Source organism: Lactuca sativa, chromosome 2 (assembly GCF_002870075.4).
Source record: "Lactuca sativa cultivar Salinas chromosome 2, Lsat_Salinas_v11, whole genome shotgun sequence".
NCBI lineage: Eukaryota > Viridiplantae > Streptophyta > Magnoliopsida > Asterales > Asteraceae > Lactuca > Lactuca sativa.
Genome location: NC_056624.2, coordinates 6,136,913 through 6,156,552, shown reverse-complemented (window position 1 = coordinate 6,156,552; position 19,640 = coordinate 6,136,913). Strand labels below are relative to the sequence as shown.

At 36.2% G+C, this 19,640-nt stretch overlaps 2 protein-coding genes and 1 long non-coding RNA gene across 3 annotated transcripts; all 3 read right to left on the bottom strand.

Annotated features, from left to right (window-relative positions):
- Positions 1-6,879: 6,879 nt before the first annotated feature.
- On the bottom strand, positions 6,880-14,079 carry LOC128132148 (uncharacterized). Its single transcript, XR_008230090.1, has 2 exons — positions 13,915-14,079; positions 6,880-7,842 (listed from the first exon to the last, which is right to left on the bottom strand). It is a non-coding gene; the product is annotated as an uncharacterized LOC128132148 (long non-coding RNA).
- LOC128132146 (uncharacterized) lies at positions 9,479-13,152 on the bottom strand. The gene is made up of 3 exons (XM_052768241.1): positions 10,919-13,152; positions 10,587-10,836; positions 9,479-10,504 (listed from the first exon to the last, which is right to left on the bottom strand). Exons 1-2 carry the CDS (start codon positions 13,055-13,057, stop codon positions 10,789-10,791), a joined length of 2,187 nt encoding a protein of 728 aa, XP_052624201.1. The 5' UTR covers positions 13,058-13,152; the 3' UTR covers positions 9,479-10,504; positions 10,587-10,788.
- Positions 14,080-14,425: 346 nt separating the features above from the next.
- On the bottom strand, positions 14,426-17,062 carry LOC128132147 (uncharacterized). Its single transcript, XM_052768242.1, has 4 exons — positions 16,870-17,062; positions 15,989-16,297; positions 15,026-15,812; positions 14,426-14,659 (listed from the first exon to the last, which is right to left on the bottom strand). Exons 2-3 carry the CDS (start codon positions 16,237-16,239, stop codon positions 15,179-15,181), a joined length of 885 nt encoding a protein of 294 aa, XP_052624202.1. The 5' UTR covers positions 16,240-16,297; positions 16,870-17,062; the 3' UTR covers positions 14,426-14,659; positions 15,026-15,178.
- Positions 17,063-19,640: the final 2,578 nt, after the last annotated feature.

The window sequence follows — 19,640 nt, the reverse complement described above, 5'->3', positions numbered from 1 at the left end:
TGCCCACTGCATCTGACCGAAGTTCGAAAACTGCATCGGACCGAAGTCTGGAAGTAACTGGGACCCCGTCCCTTGCATCGGACCGAAGTCCGGAACTAACTGCATCGGAGGGAACTCCGGAACTGACTGCATCGGACCAAAGTCCAGAACTGACTGGGACCCCGTCCCCTGCATCGGACCGAAGTCCGGAAACTGACTGAACATAGCATAAACATATCAACTAGCATGAACACATATACTGCATATTGCATCGGACCAAAGTCCGGAACACATAACACAAAACATGCTTGAATCACAAAGACATTAAGCACTCTAACAACTGCATCGGACCGAGGTCCCGAACTAACTGAACATAGCATAACATAATAATAGCATATAATATGAACACACATACTGCATACTGCATCGGACCATAGTCCGGAACACATAACTCATACCATGTATGTATCACAAAGACACCAAGCATACTGAACTACTGCATTGGACTGTAGTCCGGAACTACTGCTAACTAAACGGGCCGGCATTGTGGCTGTAGACCCATTCCTACTAGAAGGAAAACTCACCTCACACTGTTGAAGTCCCGTAGACACAATCCCACATTGCTAAAGTCCCGCAGACTCAACCTTAGTTGTTGGATGACAGATTCCCGAACTGTCAACACCAAAATAACACCTAATTAATAATTGGGTTCTAACACATAACTATAAATACATACTTTGGGTAATTACTACAAGCCCAAGGCCCAATCCATAGGCCCAAAGTCAACTAGGGATCAAAGCCCAACATATGGCCCAATTTTCCAAATTGGGCCCAAGCCTCTACATGGACTTCCCATAAGGCCCAATTGATCAGTCCAGTCCAACATGTCTCATTCTAAGGGCCCAATATCACACAACCATCTAGGCCCCAACTATGGCCCATCTATGGCCTAATTTTCCAAATTGGGCCCACACCCTCCTATGGGCCTTACCCTAAAGCCCATTAAATTATTCTAGTCCATTTTCTTGTTCTTGGATGGCCCAATACATTGCCCAAGAGAAATTAGGGTTTCACATAAAATGATAACAAGGGTTAAGTGTTTCTTACTTAACCCATTAAGGACTTAATTCATTAAGTCAAATATCACTTAGGTTAATCTTGTCAATGCTTATTATTTAATACTTCAAACTATTAAATAATTTCCGCGTGGGCCCGATTAATTCTCAAAATTAGGGTTTTATTGGCATTAGGGTTTCCCAACCCAATTACTAGCCCATTTATCAATTTGTTGGACCTTTGCATCAATTAGGGTTTTATTAGGCCTATTAAGCCCACTAGAATATTATTAAGCCCTTTAGGGTTTTTCACTAAGTCCATTACTCTTCATTAGGCCCATTAGGGCTTCTTTGGGCACATTAGGTTTTCAAGCACTCCAAACGAATCACACAGCGAGACAAGGCACACCGCCACCCGACACGGCGGCCGGTGGTGGTTATGACTTTCTTTCCATTATACCATTCTTGTTACAATTTACAATGCTTTACTCAAGGATAAACACACGCACTAACTAACACACACCCACACAACCACACCGTGGCGGCCTGCGGTGGCGCTAGGCAGCAGCCACCACCCTAAGGTGGTGGTGGTGGCTGTTCTTCGAGAATTCCGGCTAAACAACACCCAAACACCACTTAAATGCAATAGACACTCACACACGCACGTTTTCTGTTGCAAACGAAACCAGCAACCTACTTGGTGGCGTACAGTGGTGGCGGTGACACGAGGCGACTACAACAGCTGCGATTACCGGAGGATTTTCGATGACAGCCACCACCTTACGGTGGTGGCGAGTTTCCTTGAGTCCTAACTCAGCAACAACATCCACCAAACCCAAAACGTCGCGAGTTCGATCTAGAGGTGTACTCCGACCACATCCACCGCTCGAAATGGCGCAAGGCAGCCAGAAAGGAGCACCAGCCGCAACAGCCGCTCAGGATGATCAACAGCGACTGAGCAGCGGTAGGAGGAGATGGAGAGGCTCGATGCGACTCCACCAGTTGTTGAGAGTGGCGGCAACAGGAGGAAGAAGGAGATGACATCCGCTCTTGGTTTGCGTCGGCAGCGGGATGGCGACATGATGGAGTGTGGCTCTGAACGACGACATGACGTTGTTGGCCGTCGGGTCTTCGTCTGGCCGGAAAAATGTGAAGGAGGCGGGTGACGGCTGGAGGAGGGTACGAGAGTAGTGAAGTCGGCGGTTGAGTATAACACTCTCTAGGGTTAGGGTATTGAGCGATGCAACAGTTATATACCTGCTACCAACAATATTCATTCCATATTGGCAAGAACGGTCCCTCCCCATTAACATCTTTTCAAACCAAGGCCTTAATTTACCTTTTCTACCCCAGTTTCGGAATTTCCTTACAAATAAAATCCAGAATTTATCAATTACTCCCTTAACCTCTAAAATCTTTTCAAAAGAAGTCCCATAAATTACCATTTAGTCCATGCCTTCATAAATACTTACAAAACTAATCTACAAAACTAATCTGGAACATACACTTTTAACCCCCAACTTCTAAAATTCTTCACAATTTAGTCCGTGACTTACATTTATTAATTTGTCTAAATAAATGGGGTGTTACAACTCTCCCCCACTTAAATTAGATTTCGTCCTCAAAATCAATCCTTACCATTCCTTACGCGCCAAACCACTCCGGTAACATGACCACAATTATGGCTACATCCTAGCCCTTCCAAGGCAATCCAAATCATCCCTCGCAGGGTTCTAAAACCCATACTAACGAACCCTTTGCGACAATCACAACAACCAAATCTGAAACCTGCAGTCTCGAGGTGGTCTGAATCCCTGACAAGCCCCTCATACTGAATCATTATAGCTGAACCCCGCAGTGGGTGACTTAGCATTACTCAGCAATCTGTTACGCCTACCATACATGAGATCCTCAAATACCATTACTGTTGGAGACCCAAAATTGTCTGGAACACTAACTTGCCTGAAAACACTGAACTGCCTGAAACACTAACTGCCTGAAAACTGAACTGTCTGAGACACTCAACTGCCTGAAACACTAAACTGCCTGAAGCAGCATGTTGCCACATGGCTGCTTTCCAACATCTACCGAGACCTACCTGGTCTCAATTTGTCCGCCAATCATCTAAAATACTGGGTTCCGGTCCGGCTACAAAACCAAAGGACTCCCACTTAGTCGCCCCACATGACTTTTGAATGAAATCCTTCTCTAGAATTAGTTGCAACTAGTTATCATACCACTGTAACTCGAACAACTTTCTGATCTAACTGATTGGTTCCATGCGTCGAATCCTGACATCACCAAACCCCAAGGCTAAAAGTGATTGCTACATGACCATTGGTAGCCTTATGTTTTGAATGACCTTAAGCAGTCCACTGTTACCTTGCTCTCATAGCTGTAATGGAGCTCCTACAGTCTTATCAATATCTTAACCAAGTTTAATCCATCTGGGAAATTGCGAAATCCAATCCATGGATTTCTATATCCTCACTTCTACACCCGAACTGGGGGGTACTACTATTCTTTCCGCGTCCTAACAGCGCACTCACGCTATCTACCAACCTAGTGAATGTTATGGCTACACCCGTAGACTTACGACATTCTAGTATTATCTGGCTGCTAGTGAATGCTACGGCTGCACCCGTAGACTTACAACACTCTAACACTACCAGGCTGCTAGTGAATGCTACGGCTACACCCACAAACTTACAACACTTTAACATTATATGGATGCTAGTGAGTGCTATGGCTACACCCGCAGACTTACAACACTCTAACACTATCCGGCTTCTAGTGAATACTATGGCTACACCCGCAGACTTACAACACTCTCCATACTAGATCAATCACGCGCTTGACCTGCACTCAGCTGAACTCATGTCCTGACTGGTATCCCTAACCTGATTCCCTACGCCCGCAGACTTACAACACTCTCCACCAAGTCACTTCTACTACTACTGATCTCTGCTACTCTCATCCTAGGCTTGCCCTAGGGTAATCTCTGACTCTACCCAATCCAATACTCGACTGCTGAAGGCCTCCCTGTAATGCTAATTAGCGATCACATGAATACCATCACATGTGACGAGGATCAGATAATCCTTCGAGTAAAAGACTCGTCCCTACAACGGTTAGACTAAAACAAGAGCTGCGCAATAGGGCCCAATCCAGCACTATGAGATTATTCAATCCTGATCACATGTGACATGATGTATTCACCTAACGGCTAACTCCCATCACTCAGAGTCCTACAAAGCACAAAGCAAGCAGCATTCAGACATAGGAAACTACTCAAGAAAATCTATTCTCATAACGAGAAACTGTACTAGCATACAATGCTAAGCTCATACTATCAGGCATAACCTGAACATGCTATCCTACTACTGTCTACTCAATACTAGCATGCGATTCTCATAAAGCTGAAACACATATAGCAGGCACATAAGGCATCCTCCTAGATCCTTAGTCCTATTCTAGCATGCTGTTCTACTGTAACTGAAACTGACAATCATAACATAAACTTGTATGGGTAATTTGGGAGTACTTACTTGAGCTCGGCTGATTACATGCACCACACCCTTTTCTCTTTTCAAAACGCTTTTCGCTTTTTCTAAAACTCTTTTCTTTATACTTTTTCTAAAATTGTTTTCTTTTCTCTAAATTCTTTTGTAACCATGGTTTTTCTCATGAAAACTTTATATCACTTCCTTAGTTTGAGTTCAGACATACTCGGGAGTGCGCCCGAATCCCTCAAAAAGGCTCTGATACCAACTTGTAACAACCCAAAAATACCACCAAAAATTTTTTGTTTTAATATTACTAAAAATCACAACATCTAATGTCATATATAATAAAACCATGGAACGAGTAACTCAAAAGTCATAGTAACTGTATCAATCATATCAAAATATCATAACAACTGTCAAATATATCAGAGTATAAACACCCCAGGCTGAACAAATGGTGTATGCATTGCAATCTTCCCGAGCTCCTCTTTTGAAAACCGAGTACCAGAAACCAAAACTGAAACTGTAAGCACGAAGCTTAGTGAGCTCCCCCAAACTACCACATACCATACAATAACATATAAACACATATTGGGCATTGCCCACTGCATCGGACCAAAGTTTGGAACTAACTGGGACCCCGTCCCCTGCATTGGACCGAAGTCCGGAACTAACTGCATCGGACCGAACTCCGGAACTAACTGCATCGGACCGAAGTCCAGAACTGACTGAGACCCCGTCCCCTGCATCAGACCGAAGTCCGGAAACTGACTGAACATAGCATAAACATATCAACTAGCATGAACACATATACTGCATACTGCATTGGACCAGAGTCCGAAACACATAACACAAAACATGCTTGAATCACAAAGACATTAAGCACTCTAACAACTGCATTGGATCGAGGTCCCGAACTAACTGAACATAACATAACATAATAATAGCATATAATATGAACACACATACTGCATACTGCATATTGTTCAATGATCAATGGGTGTTAAAAGTAAATTTAGATATGTATTTAATGGATGGAGTGGGAATCTATTCAAATCTATAAAGTTTTATTCATTGTGGGTGCTCTTATGTCTTAATGGTATTAGGAGTTGACAGAAATGTGCCCCTCATCAAAATGTTGAGGGTTCAACTCCTGCTTGCAATGAAAAGTGTTAGATTTAAGAGTAGAGTAGTGGTAATAATATGTATTTAAAACAAATATTAAGAACGAGGAAAAGTAATTGGGTTTTTTAGGTTGGGCATAAACAAATTCCTGTACTTATTTAGTTTTTCTTGCAATTATGATTTACATAATATAATTTTTTTAATGCATGAAATAGCAACATACTTACACTTTTTACTAATAATAGCAACACAATTACTCTTTTCTTTCCGGATTAATCATATATAACTCAAAATTGCTACATACTTACATTCCTATATTCGTTATACCAACCAACTTACCCTACACTCTTAATCCATTATAGCAATGTACCTCAAATTTGTTGGCAACAGTAATATACAACAAATAAAGTACATCATTTATATTTGTTACGAAACATAGATACACTACTATCATAGGTAAAAATATATTTAAGTGTAGAGGCATGAAATTAACCTACATCTGTTAATTTGTTTATTATGATATGCTAGTTCCATTTCATCCTATTTTAATATCGTATTCTATAAATTTACCCAAATGTAGAAATGCGATTCAACTATAAAATAAATTTCATTACCGCCACCATTAGGTTAGATTATTCAGAATATGTTCTAGTAAAAAAAAATGAAAGTAGAATGCTATAATTTGGTAGATGTCAACTACAAAACCTTAATAAATAAATAAAGTAACAATGATTTAATAGAAAGAAATGATAACTATAATGTAATAATGCACAAATTAATAAAAAGCACATTGCTATTAACTGCACTTAGTATAAGGGTAAGAAATAAAATACATCGACATATATAGTATATTTATGGGTAAAAACTAAACCGTATCTGTTTACAGCTATATGTTTTTAGTACCGAGATAAAATGTAATCAAATTATAAAACCGCTTAAGTATCATATATTTGAATTTTTATTGGGTTTCACAATCTATATACTTGTTACATTTCCTGACAATAAACCTTAGTTCGAGAAATCAAGAGGCATCCCATAAGTCAATACTTGTAACCAAATGTGGTTATATTACTTTTAATTATAACCAAAATTGGTTATATACACAAACAGAACAATAAACCATATATGTTTACAGCTATATTACTTCATCAACTAAGACTGATTTAGATTATGAAAGTCTAATAACAATTCAGATTTCAGAAAGACAGAAACAATCAGCAAGAATTCAGAAGCTGATTTACAATTCAGAGTGATAACAATCTACTTGGTTATACCAAATATCTGAAGCTGATTGATAACAAAAAGTACTCAGCTAATCGCGAATAAATAAAGAAATAACTCACTCTGGATACTAAAATTGTTTGAAATTGATTGGGGGTCGATGCTTAAACAGGGTTCTTAGAGATTTATTCTGTATGTAACTACAGTTGACAGGATCAATGCTGAAACAGGGGTCTTGAAATTGAGTAGATAGATCGATGTTTTAGGGCTTAAAAGTCTTGGAAGTCCGTGTGTCAATAAAACCCATTAAAAGCGTTATCTTAATAAATAAAAACCCACACAGCACATCAGGTGTAGAAGGCTTATGCATCACGCCTCACATCGCATCCATAAAAGCATACACATCATCATGGGAATCGCATGCATCGCATCACGTACAGGATGCGTTTTTGGAAACCATCACGTATCCGAGCGCATTTTTCTAAACCAAGCCATAAACCATCAGAAGCAGCTTATAACTTAAAAACTGTTATTCTCCAAAATACTTTTGATGAAACGGTCCTCTCACACAATGCTCTTTCATAACCTTATACACATCCATTAAAAGTCTCGGAAACTTGTACCTAAAATATGCCTCCAATCCTGTGGTGTCCTCCCCAAACAAACTTTTCAGCGGTTTCGTGAATTCATCACGGTGAGTATATTTGTTTCTAATGCCTTGTATTAAACCACAGAGGTCTGCAGTTATGTTTTTTGCGTGATGCTTTATGTCTTCTACGAGTGCTTTGTCTAACACTTGGTCCCAATTATCGTAATCTTTGATTTGTAGCAGTGCCTTTCGGAGACCAGGATCGCATTTTTTTGATTTAATGATGGCGCTTGTTTCTTGATAGAAGGAGAGAATGAACTCGGAGTCCCAGAATAGAATGTCGTTGCATACATCTCTAGCTGTTGGTCTGGATAAGAATAAATGTATGATATCTTAATGTATAGGTGAATGAAAAATGTAAAATACAGAAAAACACAATCTACTTTCACTATTTCATCAATTTAGTAATTGAGCCATTATACTTCATCTCATCATTCAAAGAAGTACTTTCCGTGGGCACCTTGACTTGAAGAAAGGAATATTACAGAAAAGCATTACATTCACCATTTAAATGATTTGGCCATTTAACAAACAGTCCATTTTTCCTGGTCTTAGAAAAGAGGGAAACAAAGAAAGGCTGAATCGATTTGGTGAACCGACTATTCTGTAGTAACTAAAAATTTATATATATATATATATATATATATATATATATATATATATCTTGGTTACAGGTTTTGTAAAAAAGCAAAAAACAGAAAAGCAGAATGTGCTGTCACCATTTTACAAATTTAGCCACTGAACTATTATTTCTTTATGATAACCATGATAGTAATTCAATGCCTAAAAAAAGGATTAAACAACATTTTGCTTTCGTCAAAACTTGCCCTTTGTCATATGAAAGAAAAACTGGGTAACAAGGAAAAATGGTTTTCATAACGGTCTAAAAATAGAATGGTTTATTCACAACTTTAGAAAATAGTCGAGTGGATAAAAAGATGAAAGCTTTTTTGTATTTTCCCCTTTGCCATATCATGATAGAGTAACTGCAGATGCTGGTATTTAGAAGAAAATAATAATAATAATAATAATAATAATAATAGACAAAATTGCAAAAATGGTCCCTGTGTTTGGCAAAATTATGCGACTTTGGTCCAAAACGATAGTTTGATGCACCACTGGTCCAAAATTGGATTTTTCCATTGTTTTTGGTCCCTCCCATTCACTTCCGTCCATATACTCCGTTACATACAATAAAGACCGGGGTATTTTCGTCTTTCCACATACAGGGACCTTTTTTGCAACCTTATTCAAAATAAAAGCAGAGCTACATCACTCTTCCTTCTTCAACTTCACGAGCTTCATACTCTTCCTACTCTATGTTCACAATTTCTTAGAGATCAAAAATTAAAATGGTGATGTGTTTCTGTGGTAGGGAAGCGGTGGTTCGCACCTCCTGGACATCAGCAAACCCTGGTCGGAGGTTTCTTTCCTGCCCTCAAAAGGTAAGTGTTCGATTTTGCTATTTTACCCTCATTTTGGAAAATCACCCTCATGTTTAGGGTTTATTTTTTTATGTGAAGGGTTCCAGATGCCGATTCTTAGGATGGATTGATCCTCCCATGTGTGCACGATCTATGTTGATAATACCCGGATTATTGAGGAATATCAACAATGTAAACTATCAAGTGGCAAGATTGAAGATGTGTTTGTTTGCAAGTTGGTTACTATTTGTGGTGGTTTGGGTGCTTTTCATTTAGTAATAAGCAATTAGGGACCCCTGTAGTTGCATGTAATTTTTGGGTGTTTTTTGTCTTATGAAATTGTAACTAGGGAATGTGGTAGTTTTTGGTATTTGATAATGTAATATCAGTTTAGGGTTATTTTGGACAACTTCAGAAATTTGTAACCTTTTCAAGGATATAATGACAATGTATTGCAGTTATCACCGAATGTTAATGTATATTTGTTGTTTCAGAAAACAGTTCTTACAACCAAAAATGTGTTCCATAAACATGACAACCAACAGTTGGTATAAACCATAAAAATCATTCTTCAACAATGACAAAAGGTTGACATTAGTTTCATGACCAAAAGGGCTAAAAGACCAAAATAAAACCATTACAACAAACTAGTTTTAAACCATTACATCCAAATGCACAAAAGTTGTGCTAAACCAAAAGATAAGTTTTTAAACAAAATACACTAATTCCTGCATTGACTGCTACCTCCATTCCCTCCTTGACTGCATCATGCATTCCCTCCTTGACTGCTTCCTGCATGCCCTCCTTCATTTCTTCCTGCATTCCCACCTTGACCCTTGCACGTCCTTGAGTTATGACCCCTATTGTTGCATTTCCCACACCTAACACTAACAAACTTTCTGGTAAGTTTTTCAGGTTCACCTGCACCATGATTTTGCATATGTTTATCATATTTTTCATCTGCACTTCTCTTTCTCTTGGTCTTAGGTCTCCCAGGTTGATTGTGATGTGGTGGTGGTGTTAATTGAAATGGACAGGTACTTTTTGGCCACATGGCTCTACCCTTTATAGGGTCCACAGTGTAAGAGTAAGCTTCATTCCATGTTTGAAGCCAATACACTTTGTTAACATAAGTGTAAAGCTCCCCAACTTTGTCTCCACTATCAACCATTTCATGTATTGTAGCTATGGCATGCCTGCATGGAATCCCATTCAATTCCCACCTTCTACATGTACATGACATATTTTTCATGTCAACCACATGCTGGTCATGCCAAGGACCATAAACTTCATACTTTGCAGTCCCATTCCATCTAGCTCTATATTGGACTGAAGCTTCCCTATTTCTCTCAAGTAACTTTGATGCTGTTGGAGTGAGTGGACCTGGAGCTTTGGACATCACTTTCTTCACATTGCAAATCCTCTTCATAAGGTACTGCCTAATGTACTCAAGACAACTTATGATGGGCTTATTCCTACCATGAATAAGCTTACTGTTGAAAACCTCACATAAATTGTTGAGCAATATATCTGATCCTGCTCTGCCTGTATTAAACAAGAAAATTATATGAACTAAACCATATACAATGAGCACTAGTAAAGCTTCACCTAAGTTAGGGAATGTAACCTGAAAAGTGGCTTCTGGCCCAATGGTGAGGGGGGATTTTCTTCAACCACTCAAAAGCATCCTTATCAAACTTGTTAAGTTCATTCATGTAGTGTTCAAATTCTGGTACTGTGGTTGCTATTGCACACTGCCATAAGTGATCTTTATACTCTTTTGTTTTCCATTTTTTCCTCATGTTCTCATAAATATGTCTTAGACAGAATCAATGCTCAGCCTGTGGGTATAGTTGTGCTATAGCAGGTAAGAGTCCCTGTAAAGGATTATTTCACATAATCATTGCAACAATCATATACAAATAAACTATTAGTAATACAAAAAGAAGAAAATAGTACCTTTTGTCTATCACTTATGAAAGTAAAGTTAGAATTTGAGCACAACTCTAAGTCATCTCCCAAGCATTCTAGAAACCATTTCCAGCTACTCATATTTTCAGTCTCAACAATGGCATATGCAAGTGGGTATATGCCGTTGTTTGAATCCAATCCAACTGCTGTGAGTACTTGGCCTGGAAAGGGTCCTTTCATAAAAGCACCATCTAGTCCCAGAATATCTCTTAAACCTGCTTTAAACCCTTTCTTTAATGCCCCTAAGCAAATATACACCCTTTTAAACTGCCTTGTTTCTCTAGTACTGTTAGGCTCATTAACAACCTCAAGCTTCACAGTTGTACCCACATTAGTTGCTTGTAGTTCCATAAGATAATCTCTTAACACCTCGTATTGCTTTGTGTAGTCACCACTCACTTGCTTTGTAGCTGTTGCTTTTGCTCTCTGTACTTTGTGTATGGACACACCAACTTGAAGCCTCTTCTGAACTTGCTCTTGAATGCTTCGAAGGGGTACTGTAGGGTTAGACTCGACCATGTCTAAGATTTCTGCAGATATATACTTCGCAGTGCAAGCCCTAAGTTTTCTAGTTTGAACACAAGTATGTTTGTCCAGTAAAGTTTTCACATACCAATAATCACTATCTTTTGACCGTGAAGTCTGCATTGACCAAGAACAATTTAATTTATTGCCCTTACCTACCCCACTTGCATTTACATTAGGTACATTACCTTTACACACAACCCTAAGCCTTGTTTTGTCGTTTTTCTTGAAGCCAAGATTCCTTCTAGTCTCAATGGCAAGTTTGTTGACTTTGTCCTTAATTTCCTTTTTACTTTTATACTTTTGACCCACTTGAAAAGTAACTGTATGGACTTCACCAAGAGAGCACTTCTTCTCCTTCACCATCTGTTTTAATATTGCTTTCCTTCTTTCATCATCACTATCTTCACCTAATGAGTCCCATTCATCATTATCAATTACTTCAACATCTTCAACATCTTCTGTATCAACAATTTCATTTTCAGTCTCAACACCTTTTCCTCTGTCAACATATTCAACATCTAGATCAACATTCATATAGAAATCACTCATGTCCACCTCAATATCACTTACATAGTTTTCTTCATCTTCAAGAAAATCACTGTCTTCCTCACTCCCTTCACTACCCCCTTCACTACCCCCTTCACTACCTCCTTCACCAAGTCCTTCACAAACTCCCTCACTTTCAAATTGAACTTCCCCTAGTCCTGTGCCAAGTTCTGCACCAACACCCATACTCTGATCATTACCATCATTAAAAGTATATTGATCAAAGAAAGGATCAAAGTATTCAAATTGAAATGGTTGGTCATCAAAGGTATCAAACTCTCTTGTATTTACTTCTTGGTCACCAACATTTGCACCTTGATCATGAACTTCTGTATCTTGATTACCAACAGCTGCACCTTGATCATGAACTTCTGTATCTTGATTACCAACAGCTGCACCTTGATCATGAACTTCTGTATCTTGATTACCAACAGCTGCACCTTGATCATGAACTTCTGTATCTTGATTACCAACAGCTGCACATTGATCACTAACATTTGCTCCTTCATTACCAATTTCAACATGTGTATCTTGACCACTAACAGTTGCACCTTGCTCACTAATATTTGCACCTTCATTACCAATTTCAACATGTGCATCTTGATCACCAACAGTTGCAGTGTGTTCCAAGTTGAAACACAATTTCTTACTACATGATTGAATCCCATCAACTAACCTCAATCTCTTATTTGAATTGTATTCGGGTGTCTCGTATCTTACTAAACACAATTCAAGATTTGGGACATCTTGATCACCAACAGTTGCAGTGGGCACATCATCTGCTATTTCCTCAATTATGACCCTAGGTTTAACTCTTGGAGACATAAAGTATGTAAGTAACTTAGTTTCATTATGTTCAGTGTATACCTTGATGATCTTATGATGTTCAATGTACTGTGCAAGACTAAGTACATCAATATCATTCCCTAGAGCTCTAAGACCAAACTCCAAATCTCCATTTGGCAATTGATAGTGGTAGTAAATGACTGGTGGTACATCATAACCAAGCTTCAGCATCACCTCGTCCAACTCATGCACAGAGAACTCATCCATGTCTACCAAGTCAATGTGGTCTAATTTTCCTTCAATGTAGCTTATCCCTGGGAATTTTGTGAACCTCCCTCCATGATGGAGCTCAATAGTGAACATTGTGGAAACATTACTTTATATGGATTGTAAAAGATTTTTTTTTGTTTCAAAGAAATATGTAAGAAACAGAGTACGTTACCGTAAATTCGGATTGCATCAAAACACTGATTTCTTGGCCTGATTTCCCACATTTGGACCATCCTCGTGGATTCAAACTTACGATTGCGGTTGATGATCAAATGCAAGATTTTAATGAACGATTAGGGTTTTCGATCAACAAGTTGGGTTTAGTGCGTAGAGTAGAGTGAAGGGTCATTAACTGTGTATATCATTCAATATGGCGGTAATCGATGATATGGAGGTGGAAAGATGAAAATACCCCGGTCTTTATTGTATGTAACGGAGTATATGGACGGAAGTGAATGGGAGGGACCAAAAACAATGGAAAAATCCAATTTTAGACCAGTGGTGCATCAAACTATTGTTTTGGACCAAAGTCGCATAATTTTGCCAAACACAGGGACCATTTTTGCAATTTTGTCATAATAATAATAATAATAACAACGGTATAATGTTTTAGTCGATATAGGAGATAATTAAGTGGGCAATATAGATGAAATGGTAAAGATACAAATGTTGTCCTATATGTTTTCCCGTAGAAAAATAAATGCAGATTCAAATTATTAAAACATGAAATCAATCAATATGCTAATCAACTCAAGCAAGTGTAATTTATACAGCCCCATGGTAGTTTTAACTAGTTGATTTCACCACAATTTATCATAATGGAAAGAATTTCAGATAAGTTTATAGAATTATACCTGGAATCCGGATTGGTATTCTGGAGGCGAGAGATAAGATGAGAGGCTTCAGGGATCCATTTTAATTAATCTTGCACTTTCTTGTTATTAAACGGGAGGTAACCAGCAGTGATACAAAAACAAAACAGATGCCCTAAATTGAATGAATCCCCAACAGTCGTTTGTCCTACACAGATGTTATGAAAATTAAAAACTAAAAACATACAAGATATTAAGTAGTTTCTAATTTTTTCCTTATTAGAGCATAGTACATTTTCCTTTTCCTTTCCATATTAAAGCATTATACTAGTCTTAGATTACTCCTCATCACAGCATCATCAATTATAGCAATAAGATTAAAACTTTTAAGCCACGTCAGCATAACATCACATGTGTATGGACGATGACATTGGATAAAAACATGTTAACTTGTGTCATTCCGTCATAATTTCAATCTCGTTGCTAAGGTGGGTAAACTTTCTGAAGACCAATGCTTTATTTAGGAAAAAAAAAGTACAATGCTATAATAAGGAACAATTAGAAACTATTTTTCTTTTTCCTGCATTTTGCCCATTCAAATATGAGTGAAGTAATCTATCATATGTTACATGAAATTATAAAAGAAGATTTGCCTGTTGTGCTAATGCCCATTCCCAAGACTTTTGCAGTGATACCGGAAGGAGCTTTGCATATAAAGATCCTTCGAGGGTTTAAGTTCGGAATAATTCCATGTTCGTCGAAATGGGCAATTCCTTCAACTATGCCCCTGTGATTTATATTTGCCAATAGATATTATGAGTTTCAAAAAATAAAGTTATGAAAAAAAACATATGAAGAAGAACTCGAGATAGGAATAAGGTGATAATACATGGGGACAAAACAGAATTGAACAAAACGGGACAAAGACTTGATCAAATTGGACTATATTTTTAGATTTTAGTCTCACCCAAAAAAATGAAGAAAACTGGATTACTAATTTTAGACCAAAATAAACAAATACATAAAGGTGCATTTCCAATTTTACCACTTTTGTCATGATTTTCTCAAATATCATTTAATTGCCTTCTATCCACATGACACTTAACGAAGAAAAAAGATGATAATAATAATAATAATAATAACATGGTCTAACCTCAAAAGTTTCAACAAGCACTCTGAAGGAGAATTATTATCGGGCTTCCACAGTTTCAGATGCATGAAACTTGGAATTCTCACTTTGTATTCATTCGATTTTTTATCATGAAAAACTGATGATATAAAATCATGTAAGGTGCATTCACAACTCTCATAAATAAAAAAAAACAAAATTTTTAGTCTCCTCCTTAGCAATAAACCCTACAATATTAGCATGCTGTCCAGATTTCTTGAGAATTTGAATCACTTGGTCTGTAACATGACCATGCACCTTGGGAATCCTTTCCACAGTAACCGATGATTTATCATAAGTTCCCTTGTATACACGATTCCCATTACTCTCCTCTGCAATTACTTCTTCAAAAAGTTTCAACTTCCCGATTGGAAAAAGTATACCAGGATTCGCTTTATTATAACAGATGTTACAACCATTATAAGGATCATCCTCATCCGATTGCGTGGAATATTTAACTCCATCCATATCATGACAGACAGACTTCCTTCCATTCGCCGATAGGATCTGGTTATTAACCGTAATAATGATTTCACCGCTCACCTTCTCAACCGATGCTAAAGTTGTTTCCAAAATATTATTCTCAATTCCATCTTCTGTTACTTGTGCCTCTATTACTAAATGATAGACCTTTGTGTAGCTAGACTTATATAAGGGAAAGCTAAGTCCATCATGTATGAATTGCTGGCCTGGCCCCTTTTTGAAATCCTTTGTGATTGTAACCATCTCTTGTATATTGGGACCCACCAATTGCAATAAGCGAAGGGTAATCCTATCAGGAGAAAAAATATAATATATATATATATATATATATATATATATATATATATATATATATATATATATAATAACCGCTTACCATAACTTCATACAACATATATCTACAAGATGCATAGATGTTGACAAAATGGTTATAAATAATTATATATGCAAAAATAAAAACTTTACCTGCCAGCTCTATAGGCATCATAAATGAACATCAAACTGTATTTCTCGGGGTCTTTTAGATCGGACTTGATCTTCACTGTATTTCTCCTGACATCAACAGTGTAAACCGCAAGATGCCCATGCCCAGAACCAAGCCAATGAATCAGTTCAGCAGGCTCCATAGGTTTAGGCACGGGAGCTGCAGGGGGGGTTTGATTCTTTTTTTGCATATTGTTACAAGGCTTTGAACTCCTCCCTCCAGATTTTTTCATTATCAGACAAATTGCACCAAGTCACTATTGAGTGAAAAGTAAATTGCAACCAAAAGAACTAATACCAATATGAAGACTTAAAACAAATGAAATTCATTCAAGGTTAGAACTCCAAAAGAGATTAACTAAACTTCATCAAAAACTCAATAAACAACATTCAGATCATGGATTATTAACAGGACCTCAAAGTTGATGATTAAACCTCGTGAGTAACATAAGAACAACTTCCTGAAACAGCATGATTCATGGATTTTAGATCTGGAACCCGTAGGGTTAGAAAACCCCAAATTGTGACCAAAAAATAATTAAACCCAAATGAGAATAAGAATTACAATTCAAACAATGGATGGATGATGAATTAAATACATTAGATGAGCACAAAACACCATGAATCCTCTATTTAGAACATGAAATTCAGATCTGAATATCTAGGGTTTTGAAAACCCCTCAAACATCATCCAAATTCACAAATCTCACAACTATTAGCTAATTGGAGCTTGGAGATGGATCTAGGAATGGTATCACAGCTCAAAACTCATATGAACTCTATAACTGAAAGAGAAATTTCGGATTTGCATAAACCCACATAAACCGTAAACGAACTGAAGAAGAACAGGGGATGAAAACTACCTTTAAAGGAAGTAGATGAAGAGATATAAGCAAGGCTTTCAATTATTGACTTGAGACTTCAGTCGTAACCCACGTCGCCCTGCGGCCTTCACAGCACGTCGCCTCCGCCTGCCTGCCGTCGACGAGCTGGTTTCCTCTTCGCCCTTTGTTTTGTTACAGTTCTTGATTTCTGATTTCTGGTTAGATGTATGTAGACAATAAGAATACAGCTAAATGAAAATTTAGCCCTAAAAAAAAGGAATTAGCCCACATCAATGCTTAAGCTTAGCCCACTTAAACATTTTGCTCACAAAATATAATTTAGGTCAATATATATTCCCCTTGTTTTATTTTTTGTATTGCAGCCATAGAGCAGAAATAAAAACCAATGGTTATGCAAGGCTAGGGGGTGGTCGATGGTTGGTGCATGAGGTGATTAACGGTGGCTTTCATGGTTTTAGTTAATTACTGCATTTTAATATGATTAATAAAGCTTGAAGATTGGTTTTTTTTAAAGCTGATTATTGTTTGTGTATTCTTTTAAGAATATAGCATAATAAATTTTGTATGTTGGAAGTAACTTAAGTATTGAATTCTTTAAGTATGCGACAATATAATCTAATATATTCTTAACGAATATGTAATGTTTACGGTTAATCGATATAAATCCCTACTTTCACCATTGTAGAACCTCGTCAACATGTGGCTCATTCCTTTGAAGTTATCGTTCATATTCTTTTTTTTAACAACTATGTTATCGTCCATATTAAAGGCTATCAATACCAGACACAAAGATTGAGATTTCACATGCTACATTTATGTGTTAGAAAATAGGTTACATGTCTACTCAGTACTAATTCATTAAAAAAACATAATGGGATATAAAGTGTTGTATTCTTAAAGAATTATTCAGATTAATTCTTATAGAATATGTTGTGCTTAATCTTAAAGAATACAATAGCTTTATTCTAAAAGAATGCGTAATTAATTTTAATGAATGCATAATTTTTATTCTAAAAGAATATGAAAAACATTTAGGATTTTTTGTTTTTAATCCATGATTTTAACAAACGAAAAGAAAAACCCCCAATAATTACCACCAACTTTATTCTTGGCTAAAGTGACTGTTAACTAAAGAAACATATGTACTAAACTTTTCTAATTCTTCAAGAATGATGTTCTATTACTTATGATCATGGCATGTACTACTGCGTTATTCTTCAATTTTATTCAATAAAGTTAAAATACATTTAGTAATGGTGAAAACCTTAATCGATTACATGTGTTATAGTGCTTCATTCTTGATGAATAATACGAACAACAAAGCTAATGTCGAAAAAACAAAGTCATCATCGTCTGGTGCTTACGGAAAATGAACAATATTCTTAAACTTTAATTGAAAGTTCTTTTTTAACCTCGAACCCAATCTCCTACTCTTCATTCTTTTTTTTTCTACACCTAGGAATTCTTGATTTTGGTTTTCAGAAATGTGCTCCTGTTCTTTAGTGTGAGAATTGACTGACAATCTTGCAACTTATAATCCTTCACGATTCTTTAGCAATGGTTGTAAAATGAAGGTGAATTAGTATTTTGATTCCAAGATTATAGATTGTTGAAGATAATCAGGTATCTCAATTTAGTCGACATTTCCTTATTTGAATATTTGCAGAAAATCAATAATATCATATAAACGGTTACTTCTATAAAAAAAAATTAAAGATATTCTTATTAATTACAATAATGCCATAACATTCTTAGCCTTTAGATTTTTTTAATCCAAGAGTCCTCATTAAGTCATACATTCACACTATATTTAAGTTTCACATTTAATCCTAACCCTATATATATATATATATATATATATATATATATATATATATATATATATATATATATATATATATATATATATATATATATACAGAGAGAAAGAGAGAGGAGGGTTCAATTGAGAAAAAAAAAGGTTGAGAATGGGGGAATCATTCTCAGCCAAAAATGTATATTTGCTGCAAAAGACTCCAACGTACCGGTGGAAATAGGAAAGGAATGCACATGTGTTTTCCAATAAAACATGTTTCCTTAAACTATGCTAAACATTACCTTAATATATACAAAAACATAGTTTTTTCGTTTTTTTTTTTATTTTTAAGAAGCTATTTTTATCGAAAAATGATTTTAAATATACCAAAATTCATGATTTTTTATTCTCTACAAATAGACATCCATATTGATATAGTTTTAAGATAAAATAATTTTTTTTTTATATATTTTCAGTTATCGTAATTTATAAGTGAATAAAAATGAATCAAGTTTTTACTACAGTACATTCGTTATTCACTTATGAATAAAAACTATGATTAATTTTTTTTACAATTTAAGTATCATTCATATATGAATATAGTATATAATAAACATAATATATTCATATTTAAATATTAGACGATACATTCACTTGTAAATATTACATAGTTTATTCACTTGTGAATATTAGATGATATATTCACTTATGAATATTATATAATATTTTCATATCTGAATATTACGTAGTATTACATGATATATCACATGTGAATATTACATAGTATATTCACTTGTGAATATTAGATGATATATTCACTGATGAATATTACACAGTATATTCACATATGAATATTACAAGATATTTTCACAAATATATATATAATTTTTATATTTTATTCACATATGAATAACATACAAACTTGTATTTGTTTTTTTGTTTTAATAATCATATACTGTTTCAGGTGAGAAAACATATTCATATATGAATATAA